The sequence below is a fragment of the Salmo trutta genome, chromosome 8, assembly GCF_901001165.1.
Source record: "Salmo trutta chromosome 8, fSalTru1.1, whole genome shotgun sequence".
In the NCBI taxonomy this organism is placed as follows: domain Eukaryota; kingdom Metazoa; phylum Chordata; class Actinopteri; order Salmoniformes; family Salmonidae; genus Salmo; species Salmo trutta.
Genome location: NC_042964.1, coordinates 32,997,774 through 33,025,094, shown reverse-complemented (window position 1 = coordinate 33,025,094; position 27,321 = coordinate 32,997,774). Strand labels below are relative to the sequence as shown.

Here is a 27,321-nt window from a genome sequence, read left to right as displayed (position 1 = left end):
GATCACTGCTAACCACACTGCTTCATTGTTAGTTGACTCATTTGTCTAGACTGAGAAAAACAGTGTTTTGCGAGTAAGCTTCACCTTCATCAGGGGTTTGTTTTGAAGCATAGTGGTCCATCTTCTATGACCATTTCTCCATCTAGTGGCCATAACAGGTAGTGTCAGGTTTTACTGGTAATGAGGCCCCCCCCCTCTTGTTGCTGCTCTGTATGTAGGTTGTACCAGCTGTCCAAGGCGGGGAAGCTGTGTGTCCCGGCCATGAATGTCAACGACTCTGTGACCAAGCAGAAGTTTGACAACCTCTACTGCTGCAGGGAGTCCATCCTGGACGGGTAGGACAACTCCGGCATGCCTGTTCAAAACAGGAAGACCGAGGAAGATTACGTCGTTGTCGTCACGTATAATTGTCTTCGGGCGCTGACGGCCGGGAGTCTACGGATGACTTAAACATTTTGTCATGATAACTTCTTTTGATTTTTTTTTGTGTTTCTTCGCTTTCCCTCCAGTCTGAAGAGGACTACTGATGTAATGTTTGGGGGAAAACAGGTGGTTGTGTGTGGATATGGAGAGGTAAGTCTGTCTTACCTACTGTGTGTTAGTGATGGGGGGGAGGGTTGATAGTTGCATTTTGCTACATTATTTGTAAACTATATTTGTATCGATACAATAATGTTTTTGCTACTGTAGGTAGCATTAGCTGTACCTGCACCAAAACTCTGCTGTTTTTCCTCCTTTTTAATAGTGAGCCAATGTGGTTTCGGCACTTTTATTTCCCTGACTGATCAAAACGAGCTTTCTCATTCTCTTGTCTCTCTGCAGCAGACATTTGGTGAGCGATATGTTTGGAACATAAAATCGCAATACATAAAGTATCGGCACAACATTGTATCATGAGGTCCCTGGCAATTCCCAGCCCTACTGTATTTAATTTATTTATTACCTTATTATTTAACTAGGCAAGTCAGTTAAGAACAAATTCTTATTTTCAATGACGGCCTAGGAACAGAGGGTTAACTGCCTTGTTCAGGGGCAGAACGACAGATTTGTACCTTGTCAGCTCGGGGATTCGATCTTGCAACCTGCCGCCCCAAATGGTACTTCTAATTTTTTTTAATCCTAATTTTACAAGGTAAGTTGACTGAGAACATATTCTCTTTTACAGCAACGACCTGGGGAATAGTTACAGGGGGAGGAGAGGGGAGGAATGACCCAATCGGAAGCTGGGGAGGATTAGGTGGCCATGATGGTATGAGGGCCAGATTGGGGATTTAGCCAGGACACCGGGGTTAACACCCCTACTCTTACGATAAGTGCCATGGGGTCTTCAGTGACCACAGAGAGTCAGGACGCCCGTTTTACGTCCCATCCGAAAGACGGGACCTTACACAGGGAAATGTCCCCAATGCCTCCTACTGGCCCTTCAAACCCATTTCCAGTAGCATCTGGTCTCCCATCCGTGGGCCGACCAGGACCAACCCTGCTTAGCCAGCAGTGGGATGCTGCTGGCGATCTAAACACCTTATTATATCAAAATGGACCACCAGAGGAAACTGTTTACCATCCAAGTCTATGGTAGAGCCACCATCAGTCCTATGCCCATGTGTTTTTATTTACGCTCCATAGGTGGGGAAGGGCTGCTGTGCTGCTCTCAAGGCCATGGGCTCCATCGTGTACGTCACAGAGATCGACCCCATCTGTGCCTTGCAGGCCTGGTAAGTTCAACCAATCAGAGCCAGGTACGTGAACTAATCGGCCAATGGCAGCCGGGTGAACGAGGAAGTAACGCGTTTGTTTATCCGTCCCTGTACAGCATGGATGGCTTCAGACTGGTGAAGCTGAATGAGGTGATCAGACAAGTGGACATTGTCATCACTTGCACAGGTGAACAACTCTCCCCTGTCCCCTCGGTCAACACTAGATGGCCACATTAGAACAGACAAGTGGCAATAGTGTCAACTAATAACCGAGTGCAAGTACATGAGCTTGTTGGGGTTTAAGTCAGGGTTAGGGTTTAGATTTCTTTGCAATGAATGAGTATAGCGAAGTGTTATTAGCGGCTTTATTTTTTTAGTATCGAGGAATATTTCACTTTCTCTGGTCATATGAGTGAGGACATGCATTGCTGCATGAGGCAGAAATAATGCGGTGCGACTTGAGTTTCGCCATCAGCTGGAAGACTGTGTCCCCTTTTCAAATCACATTTTTATTTGTCACATGCGCCGAATACAACAGGTGTAGACCTTACAGTGAAATGCTTACTTACAAGCCCTTAAACAACAATGCCGTTTTAAGAAAATACCTGAAATAAAAGTAGCTAATAATTAAAGAGCAGCAGTAAAATAACAATAGCGAGGCTGTATACAGGGGGTACTGGTACAGAGTCAATGTGTGGGGACACCGGTTAGTCAAGGTAATTGAGGTAATATGTACATGTAGGTAGTATTAAGGTGACTATGCATAGATAATAACAGAGTAGCAGCCGTGTAGAAGGGGGGGGGCAGGCAATGCAAATAGTCTGGGTAGCCATTTGATTAGATGTTCAGGAGGCTTATGGCTTGGGGGTAGAAGCTGTTTAGAATCCTCTTGTACCTAGACTTGGCGCTCCGTTATTGCTTGTCGTGTGGTAGCAGAGAGAACAGTCTATGACTAGGGTGGCTGGAGTCTTCGACAATTTTTAAGGCCTTCCTCTGACACCGCCTGGTATAGAGGACCTGGATGGCAGGAAGCTTGGGCCCCGGTGATGTACTGGGCCGTACGTACTACCCTCTGTAGTGCCTTGCGGTCGGAGGCCGAGCAGCTGCCATACCAGGCAGTATTTTCAGGAGGGAGAGGGGGACAGTGAGTCGGGTGAGAGGCAGCCTCACCGCTGCTTCGTCCCTCCCCGCAGACTAACCATAAGATGCAGGCCATCAGTCCAGTAAAACGTTAATTGAAAAAGGACAGACAACCGTAATCACTCATGCGAATGTGTATGCGTTTGCACACAGACATGCGCGTTCACACACTCAGACTTAGAGGCACGCGATGCCGTTCAGACACTTATTCATACTGTAGGTCTATGTTGATGTGGAGCGCTATGGTGCATTTTGAGTAGATTGATTTTTATCTAGTGCAGGAGATTTATTCCTAGCATGATTTGTGTAGCATATACAGCAACATAATTCCTTTTGAAGGGGTTAATCATGTCATTCAGCATGTGTCGGCCCGGCGCGAATTATTGGTAGTATTCACCTCTGTCCACTTGTGAATTTCTCTGACGTTTCAGTGAACATGATGACTGTGAGAGTGTAATATCGATGGCACGTTTAATGACGGTCCCTCTACTTCAGGAAATAAGAACGTGGTGGTGAGAGAATACTTGGACCGTATGAAGAACGGCTGTATCGTCTGCAACATGGGACACTCAAACACCGAGATCGACGTGGTGAGTGAAGCGTGTGTCTGTGTGTGTTGGTGGGAGATGAGGGGGGGGGGGGTTGTATGTACGTGTGCGGGTGTGTTATTGTGACAGCTCGACTGATCGTGTGGGCGGAAGACACTGCTGTCACCAATGCTCGTCACGGTATTGTCACTGTGGGGGAAGCTGTGATACGACAACGCCCCTGACCTGACGTTGTCATAGTTATGAGTTGGCTCGCTGTGGCCTATGCCTGTCAGTTGTTGTCACTGTTACGGTGACATCCTCAGGGTCATAGCGAAACCATTTTCATAGTGACTGTTGTCATCAGGGCCTGACATGAACTCAGATTTTTTACCAGCCAAAATATTTTCTTTTCATGATTTTTTTTTTTTTTTTTTACGGATGAGCATGCTTTGTAATGTTTCTAAAACAATACATGTATTACTAGTAATAAGTGAAGTGGTATATTACTCAATGTTATTTAATTTTTTGTGAACTGAGTCTTAACCAAAATACCTAAGATGAGATAAAAATGTTACGCTGCCCCTTTAAGGGTGGGAGGTTACCGTGGCAACGAGGGCACTGAGCCGCTGGACTCGTCAGTGACTGCCTATGATATAGAGAATCTGACTAGTAGCCGATGCCTTTGCTAGCAGTTGAAGCAAACTCAAACTTTGAAGAACAACCTAGCTTGTGAACAAAACAATGTAAATAGCCACGAAACACAAGGACATAGTCTCCCTTTAAAGTGAATTCGACCAAGAGAGGCTTCCAGAGTGGCGCAGCGGTCTAAGGCACTGCATCGCAGTGCTTGAGGCGTCACTACAGACCTGGGTTCGATCGCCGTTTGTGTTGCAGCCGGCCGTGACCGGGAGACCCATGAGGCGGCGCACAATTGGCCCAGCGTCGTCTGGGTTAGGGAAGGGTTTGGCCGGCCGGGATTTCCTTGTCCCATCGCGCTCTAGCGACTCCTTGTGGCGGGCCGGGCGCCTTCAAGCTGACTTCGGTCGCCAGCTGGACGGTGTTTCCTCCAACACATTGGTGCAGCTGGCCTCCGGGTTAAGCGAGCAGTGTCAACCAAGCAGTGCGGCTTGGCAGGGTCGTGTTTCGGAGAACGCATAGCTCTCGACCTTCGTCTCTCCCGAGTCCGTAGGGGACAGCGATGGGACAAGACTAACTACCATTGGATATTACGAAACTGGGGAGAAAAATTGTTAAAAATAAAACAAAATGACCACCTTTTTATACTTGTGCCCACTGGTCTTCAGCGCGGTCCACACAGCTCCCCAGCCAGGCTGTGGTCCTGCATGTTGCGCGAGTTGGGATATTATTATAGGATTTGTAGTTCTTTGTGTGATTTTTAGCTACCAGCTATGAAACAAAATGACAGAAATACTTTGAAAACGGCTACTGCGGCATTAGTTCAGCTGCACATGAGCTCATACTTGACTCCTAACTCTGTTTATTTGCAAACGGAATTGACATGCTTGTGGAGCCCTGACCAACCGCCAACGTGGCTGGTGAAACGGACATCTTACCCACCAATGCCAAAATCGACCCGCATTTGTCGGGTGTTAACGTAAGTCCCTGGTTGTCATAGTGAAACTGTTCTCGTGGTAACTGTTTCCTGTCTGTTTCTTGTCCTCTCCTCCAGGCGAGCCTGCGGACACCGGAGCTGACCTGGGAGAGAGTTAGGTCACAGGTGGACCACGTCATCTGGCCCGACGGCAAGCGGATAGTGCTGCTGGCTGAGGTGATCTATTATCATCATCATCATCGTCACATTAATACAAGGCTGTCCATGACGGCACTACCTCAAAGCACTGCTCAATCACAAGGGTCAACGATCTGATCTATAAATCCTCTCAACTTCCAAATAACTGGGCGTGAATAGATCCAAATGTTCCGTGTGTAGCTGTACAGCAACCCCTATCTGAGGCTGTGCCTGGTAAACAAGCAGTACGTCTACACCACATTCCCTCTCTCATAGCAGAGAGAGACACAGAGGCACTCTGTGTGTGTGTGTGTGTGTGTGCAGCAGTCTCTGACAGAATGAAACCACCGTGAGAGCGAGCCAGGCTGAAAGCCAGGTGCTTCATTGTCTGCTATTTGATCTCCTCCATGCTTTAATCAGGTAATGGAAACCCCCTCTCTGCTGTTTGTTTTCCCCTCTCACTCTTCCCTCTCTTTTTGACTATTCTCTCCATCTTCACTCCTGGACTCTCTCACTTCTCCTCTACCGTCTCGATCTGAGGGGCTTTTTCAAAGAGAAGTTGCTCTTTTTGTCAGTTTGGTTCTCCGGAGCTCACCTGTAGCCGGTGTTCTGTTCTCCTGACGCTCTCTTCAGAACAGGGAAGTGTGGGCCGCCTCAGTTCCCCCGGGCAGTGTGCATACTGCATAAAGTAACAGTACGCCCCGTTGTACTGTCACCGCTACTCGCAGCAAACAGGGAATCGAAACTAAATCACCACCGAAGCGTAATTGCTACGGACTAACGCATGTTGCAGCTCTGGGGAAATAAAGAACATTATTGCGTGCTTTCTGTGTCACCTAAGGAATGTACGATGGCGGTAGTGAATGTAGATCAGTTCCTCCTCCTTTGTGCACGCTGCCTCGTTAGCGGTCTTGAGCCCAGTAACAATACCAGTCCTGTTTTCTCCCTCTGTTTACATGTCTGCGTGCACAACGTCTTCTGTTATTCTGACCTTGGACTCAGCAACGCTTTTTCTGACATTTGATGATGTCGATGTCAACTGCACACACACACACACACACATACACACAGTATCTTATAATTGAGACGCAGTTTCCTCTGATTCTGTGTGCCGTTAACTGGTTGTTAACCCAATGCATCTCTCGATCTGTCCTCAGGGTCGTCTGCTGAACCTAAGCTGCTCTACGGTCCCCACCTTTGTCCTGTCCATCACCGCCACCACTCAGGTACCGTGCGTTTTTGTGATTTGTGTGTGGGGTGGATCAGCGTCGGTGTGTGTGTGTGTGTGTGTGCCACTTCGTACAGTAATCTGAGAGATTAGGGTCCTGTCATTGCTCTGCCGCTGACCCGCCAGGCCGCGTGCGTCATGAGAGCGACCGTGGCGTTGCCATGGTAACAGGTGTGTGTGTGAGATTGACATCCGGGTCCTGTCTCGTACCTCAGGCCCTGGCTCTGATAGAGCTGTACAACGCCCCAGAGGGACGTTACAAACAGGATGTCTACCTGCTGCCCAAGAAGATGGGTAAGAGGCCGAGCTCTATGTCCACACACACACACACACACACACACACACACACACACACACACACACACACACACACAGACATACTCCTTCATCCCTCCTCTGTCCTCAACACACACACACACTCCGTAATCCTTATTCGTTAAGGCCTCAGCCGAGGCAGCCAGTAGTCACCTGACAGCACCCGTCCGCCTGTCTGAACCTCTGACAAAACCCTTTTAGGGGAAAACATTGAGTTGAAAGGGGATCAGCCAGAATGCACAACAGACTCACCTCAGCAAATAGAAGCGATAGATACACTATAGGGATAGAGATGGCTAGCATGACCGTGAATATGTTTTGAAGCGCCTCTGTGCTAACTCAACCCAATCCAAGACGTGGCTGCAGGGGTTATGTATGTTCTACGTCATGATCCAAAACAAACACTGGATGTTAGTATATCAGGTCGTGTTTGCAGCGTTTAGTCTTTTGTTCTATTCATTTTTCAGTCATTGCAGTGTCTGGGAACTGTAGAATTCATAGTAGAACGCATCCTATTTAGAGAGAGTGTGTGTGTGTGAATGCACGCGCTTCATTCACTGTAGAGTACATCTCATGGAGAGCCTGAATGTGCATGCGTTTGTGTGTGTCTGCAGCTGGCAGCGTAGCCGCGTCTCTGCCCCCCCCCCCCCCCAAGTGTATGGTGTAAAAGCAGGGAGAATGAGAGGCAGACTGGCAGAGAGGCTCAATATAGGTCAGCCTGTCAGACCCTGCTGCTAAGCTCACTGCACCATCACTGACGGAGAGAGATGGATGGAGGGAGGGAGGGAGAGACAGAGGGAGAGACCGGGACAGGAGAAGCAGCCCCAGTGCATTCAGCTAACCCCACACAAACAAATAAATGAGTGCCCCGTGTCCCCGCAGGCTAGAGTAACTAGGCTCTCTCCTCCCACTCCTTCTTTTTCTGTTTCTCTCTATCCATCTTTCTCTCTCTCGCTCTTTTTTTTCTCTGTCTCGCTCTTTCTCCCCACCCCCCACTCCCTCCTTCTGTATTATTCCAGATGAGTATGTGGCCAGCCTTCACCTGCCTACGTTCGATGCCCACCTCACAGAGCTGAGTGACGAGCAGGCCAAGTACCTGGGCTTGAACAAGAACGGGCCCTTCAAGCCAAACTACTACAGGTAAACATTAACGCCTGAATGCTTAGATTGCCTGCTAATATTGTACTTCACATACACTGAGTATATCAAACATTAGGAACACCTTCCTGATATTGAGTTGCACCGCCCCCTTTGCCCTCAACAGCCTTAATTCGTCAGGGCATGGACTCTACAAGGTGTTGAATGTGTTCCACAGGGATGCTGGCCCATGTCGACTCCAATGCTTCCCATGGTTGTGGCAAGTTGGCTGGATGTCCTTTGGGTGGTGGACCATTTTTGATACACACGGGAAACTGTTGAGCGTAAAAAACCCAGCAGCGTTGCAGTTCTTGACACGAACCCGGTGCACCTGGCACCTACTACCATACCCCGTTCAAAGTCACTTAAATCCTTTGTCTTGCCCATTCACCCTCTGAATGGCACGCATACCCAATCCATGTCTCAATTGCTTAAAAATACTTCTTTAACCTGTCCCCTCTCCTTCATCTACACTGCTTGAAGTGGATTTAACAAGTGAAATCAGTAAGGGATCATAGCTTTCACCTGGTCAGTCTGTCATGGAAAGAGCAGGTGTTCTTAATGTTTTGTCTACTCAGTGTATACGTTTCGTGGCGTTATATTGCAAAGGTGTAATGTTATAAATACAGTTATCAGAGTTATAATGAGAAATCAATCAATCAAATGTATTTATAAAGCCCTTTTCACATTAGCCAATGTCACAAAGTGCTATACGGAAACCCAGCCTAAAACCCCAAACAGCAAGCAATGCCGGTGTAGAAGCACGGTATGACGGCTATGCCAGTAGAGAGATGCTTGGTAGAGAGAGAGCCACAGTGCAAGATTGTTAATTAACTGTAACTACATGATTTGACATTTAGGTTTTTTTTTTCTCCCCAAGGTATTAAACCAACTCTGAAATGAAGAAAATACCAAGGCTCCAAAAATCGTACAGAACCCAGAAGAAAGGAGAGAGGAGGACAGAATAGTCACACACCTGCTTTTTACAAGAGGGGAGGAGCTGTGTGCTAATTGCTCAGAGTGGAGGGCGTGGCTTACCTGTGCTTTGGCAGTGTTTTATTTATTTCCGCTAGAATAATGTAACTCTAACCTTTTTGAGCTGCTCCTGCCATTTTGCGTTCCTTAGCAAGCGTCTCCTGGGGATTTCATCGTCTTCTCTTAGCTACTTGTCAGTCAGTCGTACGTGAACTCCGTTGCGAGATCTTTTTATTGTTCGTTTAAAAACTAAAGATGAAAAACTATCAATGAAGAAAAACAAATGTACAAAAAAAAATCTCTGTGTGAATGGAAGATGACCCCTGAAAGATTTAGTGATGGACGTGTGGGTCATGTCCTGTTGTCTGTCTTTTCCTACTCTTGATTTTTGTTTTGTTTTCATAGATAAATTGAAAGGGATTAGATGAAGAGGTGGGGGGTCATTGGGTCCAATCATATCCTGTCTTTGATCATTTGATTCAGATTTATTCTCTGTCCTTGTTTTTAAGTATGTTTTAATGCGTTGGTTCTCCTGTTCCCCCAATCAAACTGGACAGTGACAGGTGTGGGGGCGGGGTCTTTCCCTGTGATTGGTTGGGACCTCTCTCCCGCACCCATCACTCAAACACAGTGAATCCATCTCAGCTCCCTGTACCACAGCCTCTCAATAATGAACTATGTTCTTCAGCTCCCAAACTGCTCACATGATGCTAGTGTTGAAGTTATATGAAAAGTATTGCGCCGACCAGAGTTTATGACATCCATTCACGATGGCCGGAGCGAGATTCTCCTTTCAAAGCATTATACTGTATTATAAACTGAGTAGTTCGAGCCCTGAATGCTGATTGGCTGAAAGCCGTGGCATATCAGACCGTATACCAAAATGACAACACATTTATTTTTACTGTTCTAATTATGTTGGTAAACAGTTTATAATAGCAATAAGGCACCTCAGGGGTTTGTGGTATATTGGAAATATACCACGGCTAAGGGCTGTATCCAGGCACTCTGCGTTGTGTCGTACATAAGAACAGCCCTTAGCACAGGTATACTGGCCATATACCACACCCCCTCGTACCTTATTGCTTAATTAGAGGCATGACGGGTATGGGAGATAATTACAAGGGGATATATTTAGCTATTTATGTAGAAATGTCGATTTTTTTCTATCTTTCCTCGACCCATCTAATATCTAAACCTTTTGAAATTAAACATCTGTCTCGTTATAAAGATAAGCAATTAAATGTTCTGGATGAATTTTAAAAACAAACTGTGACACAGACTATTTCAATGAGATACCAAATGTACAGCCAGGCTGGCGGTAGTTTCATTGGCCGGGTCCTCAATAGTAAGCTGCTATAAGCAAACCTGTACAGTAATTACAGCGCTAAAACCAATTAGCCATTGTCAGGTGTTAGTTGTGATTTTAAGTGCAGTGAGGCTATAGCTCGATGACTGGGTCATTACGTATGCTTGTAATTAGTTGGGGACCTAAGTTTCACACGTTCCAATAAGTGTCACCCCTTCAGACATCAGTTTACCTCATTGTTCCAATTTATTATGCATTTATGATTAAAAAAAAAAAGGTCATGGTCACCTTTATAAATGTCCAAGATTTGGTGTCTTCGTTAGTTTGAGTTTGTCTGTTGAGGGCCAAACTCCTCTGGTACGATTTATTAGTCCGGCTTAATTTCCTCAACGTTTTTAGATTCAACTTTGTTAGAATCCCAGCTGTTAGGGTTTTCTCCTGAACCAAAAGCCTGTACTACAAGCCAGCTGGGAGGAATCAGCTTTTCTTCTCATTTATTTTTTGACATCGTATAGAATGGACTTAAATCCATGAGAACGTACACTCATATGCTCCCATGTTAATTATGCCCATACTATACATTCTAAAATGTCACTGTGTTCATGTCATACTCGTGAGCTACCATTTGTGCATTTTTATGCCCCAGCCTCCATAATAACCATCTTCCAAGTCGGAGGCCCCCTCTGTGACCATCCATACTACCCATATTTCTGTTTGTCTGACTTTTTAGAACATTATCCTTGTGCTGATTATCTCATTTGTTAGTGGTTTATCGTGTCTGACCGTGTGAGAGTGAGCCTGTGCGTGCTTGAGTGAGTGAGTGAGTGAGTGAGTGAGTGAGTGAGTGAGTGAGTGAGTGAGTGAGTGAGTGTGTGTGTGTGTGTGTGTGTGTGTTAGGGTCATGTGTAGTAGGACATGGTTGCTTTGATACAGTTGTCTCAGGATCATAGCCTGTGCGTTCCGGGGGTCAAAGAGCATTAGTCGGTCCAATAGCTGCATCACGTGGGCAGGGTTAATGCCAGCATCTTGTATGGTTAACTCAAAAGTATAGGAATTACAGCATATCGACTCTTGTATTTATTGTTGAAAATCCACAGTCCGTACAAATGGAAAATTCTTACATTTTTAAGTTGTCGAAACAATGTTTAAATATTGCAAGTGATAATGATAGATGAGCAATAATAAATCTGTAATCTTAAAGAATAAAAATGTAATTGTATCAACCTTTGTCGTCTAATATATGATGTGCTGTATTTTTATTCATTTTTCATGTATTTTCTTGAATATACCTACATTTGGATAGAAGGATTGCTACCAATGTCTATTAAGCACATACAGTGAGGGGGGAAAAGTATTTGATCCCCTGCTGGTTTTGTACGTTTGCCCACTTACAAAAGAAATGATCAGTCTATAATTTTAATGGTAGGTTTATTTGAACAGTGAGAGACAAAATAACAAGAAAAAAATCCAGAAAAACGCATGTCAAAAATGTTATAAAATGATTTGCATTTAATGAGGGAAATAAGTATTTGACCCCTCTGCAAAACATGACTTAGTACTTGGTGGCAAAACCCTTGTTGGCAATCACAGAGGTCAGACATTTCTTGTAGTTGGCCACCAGGTTTGCACACATCTCAGGAGGGATTTTGTCCCGCTACTCTTTGCAGATCTTCTCCAAGTCCTTAAGGTTTCGAGGCTGAAGTTTGGCAACTCGAACCTTCAGCTCCCTCCACAGATTTTCTATGGGATTAAGGTCTGGAGACTGGCTAGGCCACTCCAGGACCTTAATGTGCTTCTTCTTGAGCCACTCCTTTGTTGCCTTGGCCGTGTGTTTTGGGTGATTGTCATGCTGGAATACCCATCCACGACCCATTTTCAATGCCCTGGCTGAGGGAAGGAGGTTCTCACCCAAGATTTGACGGTACATGGCCCCGTCCATCGTCCCTTTTGATGCGGTGAAGTTGTCCTGTCCCCTTAGCAGAAAAACACCCCCAACGCATAATGTTTCCACCTCCAACATTCCTCCTCCTCCAAACACGGCGAGTTGAGTTGATGCCAAAGAGCTCCATTTTGGTCTCATCTGACCACAACACTTTCACCCAGTTGTCCTCTGAATCATTCAGATGTTCATTGGCAAACTTCAGACGGGCATGTATATGTGCTTTCTTGAGCAGGGGGACCTTGCGGGCGCTGCAGGATTTCAGTCCTTTGCGGCGTAGTGTGTTACCATTTGTTTTCTTGGTGACTATGGTCCCAGTTGCCTTGAGATCATTGACAAGATCCTCCCGTGTAGTTCTGGGCTGATTCCTCACCGTTCTCATGATCATTGCAACTCCACGAGGTGAGATCTTGCATGGAGCCCCAGGCCGAGGGAGATTGACAGTTCTTTTGTGTTTCTTCCATTTGCGAATAATCGCACCAACTGTTGTCACTTTCTCACCAAGCTGCTTGGCGACGGTCTTGTAGCCCATTCCAGCCTTGTGTAGGTCTACAATCTTGTCCCTGACATCCTTGGAGAGCTCTTTGGTCTTGGCCATGGTGGAGAGTTTGGAATCTGATTGATTGCTTCTGTGGACAGGTGTCTTTTATACAGGTAACAAGTTGACATTAGGAGCACTCCCTTTAAGAGTGTGCTCCTAATCTCAGCTCATTACCTGTATAAAAGACAACCTGGGAGCCAGAAATCTTTCTGATTGAGAGGGGGTCAAATACTTATTTCCCTCATTAAAATGTAAATCAATTTATAACATTTTTGACATGTTTTTCTGGGTTTTTTTGTTTCTCTCACTGTTCAAATAAACCTACCATTAAAATTATAGACTGAACATTTCTTTGTCAGTGGGCAAACGTACAAAAGCAGCAGGGGATCAAATACTTTTTTCCCTCACTGTATGGTTGCATTTACACAGGCAGCCCAATTCTGAGACTTTGCCACTAAATGCTTTCAACCGATCAGACCTTATACCAATTATTGGGCAAAAGATCAGTATTGGGCTGCCTGAGTAAACAGATTTCCCATGGTCTTGAGGCATCTCTAGTCTCCGGCTGATCTGATAGATGAGAGGATGACTGCCTGCTGCTGCTGGGAGCTGAGCGAAAGATAGACATCAGTAATGACACCACTTGAGAGAGGAAGAGAGGATGTTATGTGAAGTGCTAGAAACAAAGTATTATCATTGTGAAGTAGGGCGTTTCACTGTAGCTTGGATGATTTGATCACCAGGCACTGGTACCAGTGTTTGGCCAGGTTTTACAGGATGGTTTTAGGTTATGTTCCCTCAATCTTATTTACAAGCCATGTGTCCTATAAGACGTATTACTGCAGTTGTAAAGAACATGTGCTTCTCACATTTAACACTGGTTATTCAGTGACTCAACATGATAGATTCTGTGTCCAACATTTGAATTATGTTCTCAGAACTCATAAGTTTGGATACTTACTCGGTCATGGGTCTATAATTGGGGTATGCGCTCAGATTAAATGGATTACTGTGTTGCCAGATGACACAGTGATGGGGGGGGGTGACGCTGGGTGTGTCGAGAGCACTCGAAAGCAGCTGTTGTCGCCAGTCAGTCACAGTCGTAGCGAGTGACCTGATCCGAGTACACCCACTCTGCTACGGACACCCTGAAGCGCACACACAATCAGATGTTGACTGCCTTTTATCCCGTTCGTGCTACACACACACCGACTTCACTCGGTTAATGTGAACGGTGACACACAAAGGTAAAAATGTAAGATTCATTATTAAACTGTTGTTTTGGTCCCTAACAGCCACCAATATTAACCATATCAGGAAATCAAATGTATTTGTGTCATGAGCAGAATGCAAAAGATGTAGACTTGACAGTGAAATGCTTACTTATGAGCTCTTTCCCAACAATGCAGAGTTTAAAAAAGGTGCTAATAAGAAAAAGAGGAAATGGTAACCCAACAAAGGTGACCTAAACAGAATGACATTAACACAGGTGCATTTCACATCATAATCATGTTTGTTTTGATTTGTGTTCTTCATCAATAAATCCCTGCACACAGTATAAACACCCTCGCACCCAACCAGCCACCATGTGTCAAGTTCACGTACGTGAAACAGATATGACCTTTGCGCTCTCATTAAACTGTACACTCCAATCAGATCATGTTAAGTGCTTTTCTCAGTCAGGGGGGTTGTTACGGTTGGGGGGGGGGGGGGGGGCATGAGAGTGAGCAAGGCAATCTGTGTCAAGCAGCCCCCTACTACAGTCACTAATCAATAATTCACTCAGTTCACTGTGGCGGTGGGGGGATGAGAATGACTGTGGAGTGGGTCTAGGTCTAGTCTGTCGTCACCCCTCTCCGACCCCTACATTACCACCACTCAATGTGGCAGCCTGCCTCAAGGGATGGATGTTTGGGGGGGAATATTAAATTCCCTCTAGATTAGTGTTCTTCAATCATGATCCTGGAAGCAGGCTTTTGTTCTGGCCCAGCAATAACATACCCGATTTGACCAAATAGACATCAAGCTCTTGATTAATGTAATCCTGTTTGTTACCAGGCTGGTATAAAATCATTTTATTGACTCATAGGTTTTGTGTCTTGTCCCAGGTCTTGGATTGATTGAAATGCCCACTCTGACTAAGGTGTGGAGGATATCAGGATATGACAGATAATCAATACACAATCCAGTCATTCTGACAGAACAAGATGGATTAAACAGCTGTGTGAACACGATATGGTTACATTCAAGCACATAGATACAATTGAATAGCCTATCAATACTAAGCCTTAATAGCAAACGTTTCATTAAATCCACCGAAACGGACAGTGTTTCTAATGTAGGTGCCATTATGGAACACAGCATCAGCACCAATTCATTGACCGCATTAGATCACTCGCATTCTCTACTCTACTGATTCTCTCGCGGGTAAGACCAACTCGCCAGTCACCATTTACAGTAGACGTTAACCCCGCCCTCTCTGGCGTCCAGTCAACCAATCACACTAACGGGGACGGGTTTTCTGAACTTGGAATACTGAAATCTGTTACAATTTGTCAGGCTCGAACCTTACCCGAATGCACGAGCTGCAGAAAAAGTGAACGAACCAACACAGAAAGATGCAGGCAGACGAAATGGAGGTACCTATCATTAATAATATTAACAATAACTGCAACAAACAAAGGCCTCTGCCCGAATGGGAGATATGTGTTCATGAATCTGCTGAAGGATTGGGAGGTAAAGCCAGTTTGTAGCTACTCGTTGAGCCAGTATAGAAGGGTCCATGTCCGTGTGGTTTGTTGTTGCTGGGGAGCTTTAAATGCCCTTTTGCTACAGAGACGCTTTTGAAAGCATGCAGCCCAGGTTGTTATTTTGGTGACAGAGCAAGTGGATGCTATAAATACCGTAAATGTATGGTTAATTCTGAACGTGGCAAATACAGGTAGCTAATGTGACTGTCAACGTCCAGGACGTTTTGTGGTCGAATCTTATCTTGCAGCTGCCGCCTGTGTATTTGTGCATGACATCGTAGACCGGTGTCAGATTAGCAAATACACAGTAGGTTTATGTACACAGTATTGATGTTGGAGATATAATAATAATAATAATAATAATAATAATAATAATACAAATAAATCATTTGGCGTGTACTTATTTGTCCCATATGCTCGGGCAGCAGCCTATATGTAGATATGCCAGTGTGTGAATCAATTTTAGTTTTGAATTGCATTTATTTGTCAGTGCAGAAGAGTGGATTTGAAATTGATAGTTTCTCAATTATTACATATTAAGATGTAATTACTAACTGGATTTTTTTTTTTTAACACACATAGGTTTTCAAAATGTTTCTCTAATTATATTGTACCTCTGTTGCCTGTAGTTGCTTTCAAGTAAACATGCTTGACATTACGCTCCATACTACTAGGATACAGCATATAGTTCTAATAACTAATTCATTCAGCCATTAAAAATGAAAACGAATCAATTGCATTTTGGATTCATGTCTTGGCAGTGTAACCCAGATCCCGACTAGGCTGTCTAGCCCTGCTAGTGGGTGAACTGTGGTGGTGGGTAGCCTACATCTACCCAGTGAAATCACACCAATCATATCCCGGATCATGTTTGTTGGGCATATTATATGGTGGGTGGGTTGGGGTGGGGGGGGGGGGGGGGATTAGAGCATATTTCCCCTCCAGCCTCAAGCTTTCCAAGACAGAGGTGGGGGGGTTTCAATGATGGTTGACGGGCATGAAATAAACACATGAGACCTCACCTCCACTCTGGTGAAATCTAAAGAAGGATCCAGCTGGCTCATTTCTTTACCAATGGCTTCTTTTAAGCAGGCTACTGCATCTGTAAACAGAACTCGGTGTAGTCAAGTGGCTAAGACTACATTCAGTGCTCAAGCCACACAATGTACGCCCAAGTCATCATAGCCAATGTGAGATATGATCATCCCACTTAATTCTATTGCTTTGTCCAGGCTATTCCTCATGTGATCTGTGTTAGAGTTGATTATTGCGTTGGCCCATTGGCTTGGCTGGCTGGCTTCGGTCATAGGTTATTTTTAACATATGCTTATATGAGAAGAGGGGGGATGGGGGCTGGTGGGGATTTTGATGGGATGCCCAGTGTTTGCGCACACTGATGGTGGAGGGCCGGGTTCACTGTGCCAGTGTGGAAGGAAGGGTAGTGTTCGTAGCAAGCTGGAGGGTGTGGGGGAGAGAGAGAATTGTTGATGCCCATGGGTAGCAGAGTGAGTGACACCAAATTCCCCACTCTCCTTCAAACAAACCAGAAAGAGCTCTATTGAGAGCAATAACAACACAAACCTTAGTTTCCCGTGCAACAGACACAACCGTCTGACATCCTCTCATCTCCTCTGGGGGGGACTAAGCCAATCAGACACTAGGATTGATGCCTGTGTTTAATTATGATCCCAATCAAACAATCGTGAGCTGAAATTAAAATGTGGTTTCTAATCAAATCAAATCAAATGTTATTTGTCACATGCGCCGAATACAACAGGTGTAGACCTTACAGTGAAATGCTTACTTACAAGCCCTTAACCAGCAACGCAGTTTTAAGAAAGAATTTACTCAAATGAACTGAAGTAAAAAATACATAAATAAAAAATAAGAAAATAAAAAAAAATAACAAATCATTAAAGAGCAACAATAAAATAACAGTAACAAGGCTATATACAAGGGGTACCGGTACAGAGTCATTGAGCGGAGGCACAGGTTAGTCGAGGTAATTTAAGGTAATCTGTACAGTACCTGTCAAAAGTTTGGATACACCTACTCATTCAAGGGTTTTTCTTTATTTTCACTATTTTCTACATTGTAGAATAATAGTGAAGACATCAAAATCTATCAAATGTATTTATAAAGCCCTTCTTACATCAGCTGATGTCACAAAGTGCTGTACAGAAACCCAGCCTAAAACCCCAAACAGCAAGCAATGCAGGCGTAGAAGCACGGTGGCAAGGAAAAACTCCCTAGAAAGGCCAGAACCTAGGAAGAAACCTAGAGAGGAACCAGGCTATGAGGGGTGTCAACATGTCAGCACCTCAGGAGTAAATGTCAGTTGGCTTTTCATAGCCGATCATTCAGAGTATCTCTACCGCTCTTGCTGTCTCTAGAGAGTTGAAAACAGCAGGTCTGGGACAGGTAGCACGTCCAATGAACAGGTCAGGGTTCCATAGCCGCAGGCAGAACAGTTGAAACTGGAGCAGCAGCACGACCTGGTGGACTGGGGACAGCAAGGAGTCATCAGGCCGGGTAGTCCTGAGGCATGGTCCAAGGGCCCAGGTCCTCCGTAAGAGAAAGAAAGAATTCAATTCACACAGGACACCGGATAGACAGGAGAAATACTCTAGATTTAACAGACTGACCCTAGCCCCCCGACACATAAACTATTGCAGCATAAATACTGGAGGCTGAGACAGGAGGGGTCGGGAGACACTGGCAGGATATAAAAGCTATGAAATAACATATATATGGAATCATGTAGTAACCAAAACAGGTTTAAAGAAATCAAAATATATTTTAGATTCTTCAAAGTAGCCACCCTTTGCCTTCATGACAGCTTTGCACACTCTTGACATTATCTCAACCAGCTTCATGAGGAATGCTTTTCCAACAGTCTTGAAGGAGTTCCCAGATGCTGAGCACTTGTTGGCTGCTTTTCCTTCACTCTGCGGTCCAACTCATCTCAAACGATCTCAATTGGGTTGGGTGATTGGAGGCCAGGTCATCTGATGCAGCACTCCATCACTCTCCTTGGTCAAATAACCCTTACACAGCCTGGAGGTGTGTTTTGGTTTATTTTCATTTTCCTACCCTAACCAGAAACCCGTGGATGGATGGCGGAATTCGCGCAAAACTGAAAGTGCGATTCACCGCATTTAACCATGAAAAGAGGTCTGGAAATATGGCTGAATATAAACAGTGTAGTTATTCCCTCCGCAAGGCAATCGAACAAGCGAAATGCCGGTACAGGGACAAGGTGGAGTCGCAATTCAACGGCTCAGACACGAGACGTATGTGGCAGGGTCTACAGGAAATCATGGACTACAAAAACAGCCATTTCACGGACACCGATGTCACGCTTCCAGACAAACTAAACACCTTCTTTGCCCGCTTTGAGGATAATACAGTGCCACCGTCGCGGCTCGCTGACAAAGACTGCAGTGTCCCCCCCTCTCCTTCTCAGTGGCTGACGTGAGTAAAACATTTAAACTTGTTAACCCTCACAAGGCTGCTGGCCCAGACGGCATCCCTAGCTGCGTCCTCAGAGCATGTGCAGACCAGCTGGCTGGTGTGTTTACAGACATATTCAATCGCTTCCTATCCCAGTCTGCTTCCCCAAATGCTTCAAGATGGCTACCATTGTTCCTGTACCCAAGAAGGCATAATTAACTGAACTAAATGACTACCACACCGTAGCACTCACTCCTGTCATCATGGAGTGCTTTGAGAGGCTAGTCAAGGATCATATCACCGCCACCTTACCACTCACCCTAGACCCACTTCAGTTTGCGTACCGCCCCAACAGGTCCACAGATGACGCAATCGCCATCACACTGCACACTGCCCTATCCCATATGGACAAAAAGAATACCTATGTAAGAATGCTGTTTATTGACTACAGCTCAGCGTTCAACACCATAGTACCCTCCAAGCTCATCATCAAGCTGGTGGCCCTGGGTCTCAACCACGCCCTGTGCAACTGGGTCCTGGACTTTCTGATGGGCTGCCACCAGGTGGTGAAGGTAGGAAACATCTCCACTTCGCTGACCCTCAACACTGGGGCCCCACAAGGGTGTGTGTTCAGCCCTCTCCTGTACTCCTTGTTACCCACGACTGCGTGGCCATGCAGGCATCCAACTCAAGAATCAAGTTTGCAGATGACACAACAGTAGAGTGCCTGATCACCAACAATGATGAGACAGCCTACAGGTAGGAGGTGAGGGCACTCGAGTGTGGTGTCAGGAAAACAACCTCTCACTCAACGTCAACAAAACAAAGGAGATGATCGTGGACTTCAGGAAACAGCAGAGGGAGCAAACCCCCATCCACATCGAAGGGACAGCAGTGGAGAAGGTGGAAAGTTTTAAGTTCCTGGGCGTACACATCACAGACAAACTGAAATGGTCCACCCACACATACAGTGTGGTGAAGGCGCAACAGCGCCTCTTCAACCTCAGGATGCTGAAGACATTTGTCTTGTCACCCAAAACCTCACAAACTTTTACAGATGCGCAATTGAGAGCATCCCGTCGGGCTGTATCACAGCCTGGTACAGCAACTGCACCGCCCTCAAACACAAGGCTCTCCAGATGGTGGTGCTTTCTGCACAATGCATCGGCGGGGGCAAATTATCTGTCCTCCATGACACCTACAACACCCGATGTCACAGGAAGGCCAAAACAATCATCAAGGACAACAACCACTCGAGCCACTGCCTGTTCACACCGCTATCATCCAGAAGGGGAGGTCAGTACAGGTGCATCAAAGCTGAGACCGAGAGATAGAAGCTGTTTTTCAATCTCAAGGCCATCAGACTGCTAAACAGCAATCACTAACTCAGAGAGGCTGCTGCTGACTTTGTTACCCAATCACTGGACACTAATAAATGGATCACTAGTCACTTTAAATAATGCCACTTTAATAATGTTTACATATCTTACATTACTCATCACATGTAAACTCAGCAAAAAAAGAAACATACCTTTTTCAGGACCCTGTCTTTCAACGATAATTCGTAAAAATCCAAATAACTTCCCAGACCTTCATTGTAAAGGGTTTTAACACTGTTTCCCATGCTTGTTCAATGAACCATAAACAATTAATGAACATGCACCTGTGGAACTGTCGTTAAGACACTAACAGCTTACAGACGGTAGGCAATTAAGGTCACAGTTATGAAAACTTAGGACACTAAAGAGGTCTTTCTACAGACTCTGAAAAACACCAAAAGAAAGTTGCCCAGGGTCCCTGCTCATCTGCGTGAATGTGCCTGAGGCATGAGGACTGCAGATGTGGCCAGGGCAATAAATTGCAATGTCCGTATTGTGAGACGCCTAAGACAGCGTTACAGGGAGACAGGACGGACAGCTGATCGTCCTTGCAGTAGCAGACTACGTGTAACAATACCTGCACAGGATCGGTACATCCGAACATCACACCTGCGAGACAGGTACAACAACTGCCCAAGTTACACCAGGACCGCACAATCCCTCCATCAGTGCTCAGACTGTCCGCAATAGGCTGAGAGACACTGGACTGAGGGCTTGTAGGCCTGTTGTAAGGCAAGTCCTCACCAGACGTCACCGGCAACAACGTCGCCTATGGGCACAAACCCACCATCGCTGATCCAGACAGGACTGGCAAAAAGTGCTCTTCACTGACGAGTCGCGGTTTTGTCTCACCAGGGTTGATGGTCGGATTCGCGTTTATCGTCGAAGGAATGAGCGTTACACCAAGGCCTGAGCACTGGAGCGGGATCGATTTGGAGGTGGAGGGTCCGTCATGGTCTGGGGCGGTGTGTCACAGCATCATCGGACTGAGCTTGTTGTCATTGCAGGCAATCTCAACGCTGTGCGTTACAGGGAAGACATCCTCCTCCCTCATGTGGTACCCTTCCTGCAGGCTCATCCTGACATGACCCTCCAGCATGACAATTCCACCAGCCATACTGCTCATTCTTTGTGTAATTTCCTGCAAGACAGGAATGTCAGTGTTCTGCCATGGCCAGCGAAGAGCCCGGATCTCAATCCCATTTAGCACGTCTGGGACCTGTTGGATCGGAGGGTGAGGGCTAGGTCCATTCCCTCCAGAAATGTCCGGGAACTTGCAGGTGCCTTGGTGGAAGAGTGGGGTTACATCTCACAGCAAGAACTGGAAAATCTGGTGCAGTCCATGAGGAGGAGATGCACTGCAGTTCTTAACGCAGCTGGTGGCCACACCAGATACTGACTGTTACTTTTGATTTTGACCCACCCCCTTTTGTTCAGGGACACATTATTCAATTTCTGTTAGTCACATGTCTGTGGAACTTGTTCAGTTTATGTCTCAGTTGTTGAATCTTGTTATGTTCATATAAATACTTACACATGTTTAGTTTGCTGAAAATAAACACAGTTGACTGTGAGAGAACGTTTCTTTTTTTTGCTGAGTTTATTTCACTCTAGTACGTCTTAGCTCTCAGATGGTGTTTGGAACTGAAAACCACCTCATAATACACAACAAGTCTCCATCTGGAGTGGGATCTGGGCCCAATGTATTTTAAATGAACAAGTCATTAGGCCAAACGATTCTTACATTTTCAATCCCTCCTATTGAATCTCAACCTAATCTGACCGACATTCTCTGAGGCTTTGGGTGCTTCAGGTTCCAATGAATTACAGATGTTAGCCTATCCCTGACTATTGCTGCCCTTCTGTGGTAGGATGCATGAAAAACAACTACAGACAGTCCTCGCATTTCAGCAACGGCTCAGCCACTGACACATGCCATTTAAGGACCGTGATTAGCTGTAATTTTCTCTCTCACTAAATTGCTGCTGAGACACTTGCTCAAGGCTGACTAACGGCGGTCCTTAACCTATTTCAAAGTCTAGTCTGTCTCTATCCAAGTGCTACGGTCTTTTGTATTGGCTGGCAGTATGTGAATGTTGTTGTTTTGTGGTGCTTTGATAACTGGTGAGATTGTGCATACTGTATCGGTCTGTCTCAACCTGGGAAAATAATGCTTTTAGCAGCTGTGACGGCTAACAGAGGTGGGCTCTGTCTCTGTCCTTATTCCCGCCATGCTGTGTGTGTGTGTGTGTGTACATACTGTGTTTCAGAGTGTGTGTGTGTGTGTGTATATGTCTCTCTAGCCGTGTGTGTGTGTGTGCATGCGTATGTGTGTGTACTATGAGGTCCTGTAGTAAAATGCTCAGAGGGCAAGCAGTAGTCATGGGGTGAGGCTAATGTCAGAGCGGCATCAAAGACCCTTAACTGGATACGTACGTTAACCCACTCTGAAATGTAGGGCATGTTGACTCCGGCGCCCCTCTCGTTCAGTATTTGCCATGCGGAAAAGAAAGCTCAACAAATGTGGTTACCCATCCGAGAAGGAAGAACAGTGAGTGGAAGAACCTGAACTGTGTGATTTCTGTGGTTATAAAGGAAGTGTGTGTGTGTGTGTGTGTGTGTGTGTGTGTGTGTGTGTGTGTGTGTGTGTGTGTGTGTGTGTGTGTGCGCGCGCCTTCATTTCCCTTTGCGGTTCTGCCTAGACTTCAGTGTTGTTTTCTGTTTTCAGAGCTCCATGGAGTCCCCTAACCTGGAGTTTGAGTATGGTGACACAGACAGCCTGACCCCTGAACTCTCAGGTAAGGTCCTTAAACCCTAACCTAGCGGTCACCAACCGTAGACCTAGGGCAGCTACTGGGCGGGCTTTTGTTCCAACCACAAAACACCTTATTCAACTAATTAGTCAATTAATCTAATTAATCAAGTCCAGTTGATTAGTTGGAACAGTTGCTGGAGCAAAATCATGCAAGGCAACCACTGTAGCTTTCCAGGAGAATTGGTGATCGCTGCTGTTCCAGTATACCCACAAGGGATATGCTCCGTCTTAAGTTCTGTTCATAACCAGAAGCTAGTCACTGCAACAACATGTGCTACAGTATAGTGTCACTGTCAGTAGCTACATGTGATTGATTTCATGCGAGATCATAGTTTTCCCTTGTTGAATGCAGCTGCTTTGGTTAGGTAGCTCGTCCCACTGAGACATTAGCTTACACAAACACAGACACTTCAGTTGCTCTCTTGTGACTGTTCCTCAGGCTGTGGTGACTGTTGAGATTTAACTACTGTGTACTCGCTGAAGAAGGATTAGTCAGCGATGTCATGAATCTAATAAAAACACTCTACAGAAAGGATAACTGGGAGCCAAAATATATTTTTTTTATGAAAGGGACTTCATGAAACAGTTGGCTTATATTTATTTTCATTTTTGATTTAACCTTTTAATTAACTAGGCAAGTCAGTTAAGAACAAATTCTTAATTACAATGACGGCCTACCCCGGCCAAACCTGGATGATGCTGGGCCAATTGTGCGCCGCCCTATGGGACTCCCAATCACGGCCGTATGTGATACAGCCTGGATTCCAACCAGGGACTGTAGTGACACCTCTTGCACTGAGATGCAGTGCCTTAGACCGCTGTGCCACTCGGGAGCCCATAAATTATAATATATGCAATTTAGCAGATACTTTTATCCAAAGCGACCTAGTTACATTGCGTCCATAAATTTGACAAATGTGTGGCCCCAGGAATCAAACCCACAATCCTGGCACTGTAAGTGCCATGCTTTACCGACTGAGCCATACAGGGCTTCCACTACAGTATACCCCGTGATGTCTTTCATGACATTACCTCTGTTGAATCCTTCAGTACAGTACTATATGTCATCCTGTTTGTCTGATGGTTCCCCTGTCTCCTGTTTGTCCACAGAGATATACAGTTACACGGAGGAGCCCGAGTTCGCCCTCAACAGGGACTACTTTGAGGAGGATTTCAGGAGCCATGGTACTGTTACCTTCGTGTCTGTCAGTGGTGGTTTTGTCTTTCCAGCCAACGCTACATGACTGTCATAATTTATGTGTGTGTGTGTGTGTGTGTGTGTGTGCGCACGCATTTCTTTCGAAAGCAGTCAGTGTGCCAAAGGACTTTCTGACTCACCTTGAACACACTGTTTGTTTGCATACCCTCTGTGTTTGCCTGTTATTCCAGTGTTTACGGAGAGAGAGATGGATAGAGAGAGAGTATGCACATGTGTAATGGAATGGATTCCCGTCCTGGTAATCGTCTGGAGAAAGAAAGTCTGAAAGAGGGAGAAGGACAGAGGGAGAAGGACAGAGGGAGAAGGACAGAGGGAGAAGGACAGAGGGAGAAGGACAGAGGGAAAGGGATAGAGGGTCGAGGGAGCTGATTAATTGACCGCTCCCAGGTGTAACGTTTCCCTTTTTCTGTGAGTGGTTCAGAGGGAGAGAAGGAACTGTTCTGCACAGTGCTGTGTGTGTGTGTGTGTGTGTGTGTGTGTGTGTGTGTCTGATTGCTTGTTCTAACCTGACACTTTCAGCAAGAGGTTTTAGGAGAAGGTGACACACACACATACAGGAACACACACATCTTGCCAAACTCTGCTCTGCAGCCTCTGTCTCTCTAAGCGCCATGACAAACAGAGCTGCCTTATCTATACGCTGCAAAACCACAGCTAACAGCCGTAGCCGCCTACTGTGACCAACTGTTCCGTATCATGAGCATTGTTATTGAACAGCTGGTCGATTCCGTTTCATCTCCTAATGTGAATCGTATTGACCTGATGAATTGGACCATGTCCATTTTGCTGATCTAATCTCCATACTCATTCAACCCCTCTCATATTCTCTGAAACTCTGCCCAGTTCGTTGCTGTACTGTAAATGTGGTTGTATTCTTACTCCGCTTAGGAAGTAAGCGGAGTAAGGAAGGTTCACAATGAGTAATAATACATAATGTGTAGCGCCAGACATTCAGTTCCACAGAGCTTTATTGTCCCCAAAGGGCGACTTTGTTGCAGCTGCAGCACATTAAATGACCTAAGAGAGCTAGGCTAGGTCTTGTTCTTCCCTACTGTGTTTCTCTAAAGCCAATAGGAAGGAATAGATGGCTCGGTGGAAAGCTTGGCTGGCTGTCTGTGCTGCAGAGAGAGATAGATGTGCTGACTCGCCGTATCTGGGTTTAAAATATGTCAAACGGTGACGGGGCCCTCATCAATGTTTTAACACATCTGCCAGACTGCCACTCTCCATCACTGCTAAATCTGTATGCACCCATGTCACCTGTGTCGCTACTCTCCGAGCACTTTTATCACAATGACATTATCAGAGCACTTATCAGAGCTGCGCATTAAAAGTTACATGGGATGAACTTTATACAGTGGAGTTTTGTCAAAGAGTTATAGTGCTTTCAGCAAGTATTCACACCCCCTCACGTTTTCCAAATTTTGTTGTGTTACAGCCTGAATTTAAAATGGATTAAAATTAGATTTTGTGTCACAGGCCTACACACAATACTCCATGTCAAAGTGGAATTCTTTTTTTAGACATTTTTACAAATGAATTAAAAATGAAAAGCTGAAATGTCTTGAGTCAATAAGTATTCAACCCCTTTATTATGGCAAGCCTAAATACGTTCAGGTGTAAAAATTTGCTTAACATGTCACAAGTTGTATGTATAATAATAGTGTTAACATGATTTTTGAATGACTACCTCATCTCTGTTACTCCCGAATACAATTATCTTTCAGGCCCAGCAGTGAATTTCAAACACAGATTCAACCACAAAGACTAGGGAGGTTTTACAATGCCTCGCAAAGAAGGGCACCTATTGGTAAAAAAAAAATATATATATATATTTTTAAAAGCAGACATTGAATATCCCTTTGAGCATGGTGATGTTATTAATTACACTTTGGATGGTGCATAAATGCACTCAGTCGCTGCAAAAATACAGGCCTCCTTCCTAACTTAGTTGCCGGAGAGGAAGGAAACCACTCAAGAATTTCACCATGAGGCCAATGGTAACTTTAAAACAGTTACAGAGATTACAGGCTGTGTGATAAGAGGAAACTGAGGATGGATGAAAACATCACTGAGTACCACTCTTCATATTTTCAAGCATGGTGGTGGCTGCATCATGTTATGGATATGCTTGTCAAGGACTAGAGTTTTTTTGGGGGGGGGTGTAAATTAACGGAATAAAAATCCTAGAGTAAAACTAGATTCAGTCTGCTTTCCACTGGACACTGGGAGACAAATTCACCTTTCAGCAGGACAATAACCTAAAACATAAGGCCAAATATATATACTGGAGTTAGTCACCAAGACGACATTGAATGTCCCTGAGTGGCCTTGTTACAGTTTAGACCTAAAGCAACTTGAAAGTCTATGGCAAGACTGGTTGTCTTGCAATGATCAACAACCAACATGACAGAGCATGAAGAATAAAAATAAATAAATAATGTGCAAATATTGTACAATCTAGGTATGCAAAGCTCTTAGAGACTTACCCAGAAAGACTCACAGTTATGTAAACTTATGTAAATGTGATATTTCTGTATTTCACTTTCGATACATTTGCAATAATGTTAAATATATATGTTTTTACTTTGTCATTATGACGCATTGGGTATAGATGGGTAAAACATATTTTTTTAATACATTCTGGAATCAGGCTGTAACACAACAAAGTGTGGAATAAGTATGAATTGTTTCTGGAGGCACTACATGTCAGAATATGTCTACTTAAAGAGGGGAACTGACTAGCTATTTTAATTCCATTAATCATGATGTCCTACAAGAATCCCAAGAGTTGAGGTAAAAAAATAAAGGTCAGAAACATTCCTATTTATACACTATTCTTCACTTTTAGGAATCAATCGCTCATAGCCTAGAAGTAAAAGGTGTTGTTGCCTTGATGTTGGATCCTGGCATTCTTTTCTCTTTAGTGAGCGTTCACAGTGGGTAATCGGTGATCAGTGTGTGTTCTGCTATACCTGGCCAGGGCTGAAATAGCCTGCTGTGACCATGCATGTGAGCTGAAGCCAGGTCACTTTGACTCTGAGACCCCTAGCTGCTCCTGGGTCAGTGTGAGTTTAATGACCAGAGCTGATCCCAGCCAATCTTTTTCACGTGTGAAAAAGAGAGGGGGGGGGGAAGAGAGGG

General features: G+C 45.1%; 2 protein-coding genes across 8 annotated transcripts in view; both read left to right on the top strand.

The window, feature by feature from the left end:
* LOC115198716 (putative adenosylhomocysteinase 3) overlaps positions 1-9,070 on the top strand; it is a 39,732-nt gene extending 30,662 nt beyond the window's left edge. For 2 of the 4 annotated variants that reach the window (XM_029760902.1, XM_029760901.1), the window contains exons 8-17: positions 219-335; positions 510-573; positions 1,627-1,715; positions 1,814-1,884; positions 3,333-3,427; positions 5,058-5,156; positions 6,275-6,343; positions 6,561-6,639; positions 7,680-7,800; positions 8,678-9,070. In XM_029760902.1, coding sequence (XP_029616762.1) covers positions 219-335; positions 510-573; positions 1,627-1,715; positions 1,814-1,884; positions 3,333-3,427; positions 5,058-5,156; positions 6,275-6,343; positions 6,561-6,639; positions 7,680-7,800; positions 8,678-8,684 — 811 coding nt within the window. In that variant the 3' untranslated portion in view covers positions 8,685-9,070. Of the gene's footprint in view, positions 1-218; positions 336-509; positions 574-1,626; positions 1,716-1,813; positions 1,885-3,332; positions 3,428-5,057; positions 5,157-6,274; positions 6,344-6,560; positions 6,640-7,679; positions 7,805-8,677 lie in introns of those variants that run through there. The other 2 variants (XM_029760903.1, XM_029760904.1) reach the window with 1 other exon arrangement.
* Positions 9,071-15,102: 6,032 nt separating this feature from the next.
* Positions 15,103-27,321, top strand: part of LOC115198714 (striatin-interacting protein 1 homolog) — a 38,383-nt gene continuing 26,164 nt past the window's right edge. For 2 of the 4 annotated variants that reach the window (XM_029760895.1, XM_029760898.1), the window contains exons 1-3: positions 22,467-22,694; positions 22,872-22,941; positions 24,069-24,143. In XM_029760895.1, the coding sequence (XP_029616755.1) occupies positions 22,605-22,694; positions 22,872-22,941; positions 24,069-24,143 (235 nt within the window). In that variant the 5' untranslated portion in view covers positions 22,467-22,604. Of the gene's footprint in view, positions 15,201-22,466; positions 22,695-22,871; positions 22,942-24,068; positions 24,144-27,321 lie in introns of those variants that run through there. The other 2 variants (XM_029760897.1, XM_029760899.1) reach the window with 2 other exon arrangements.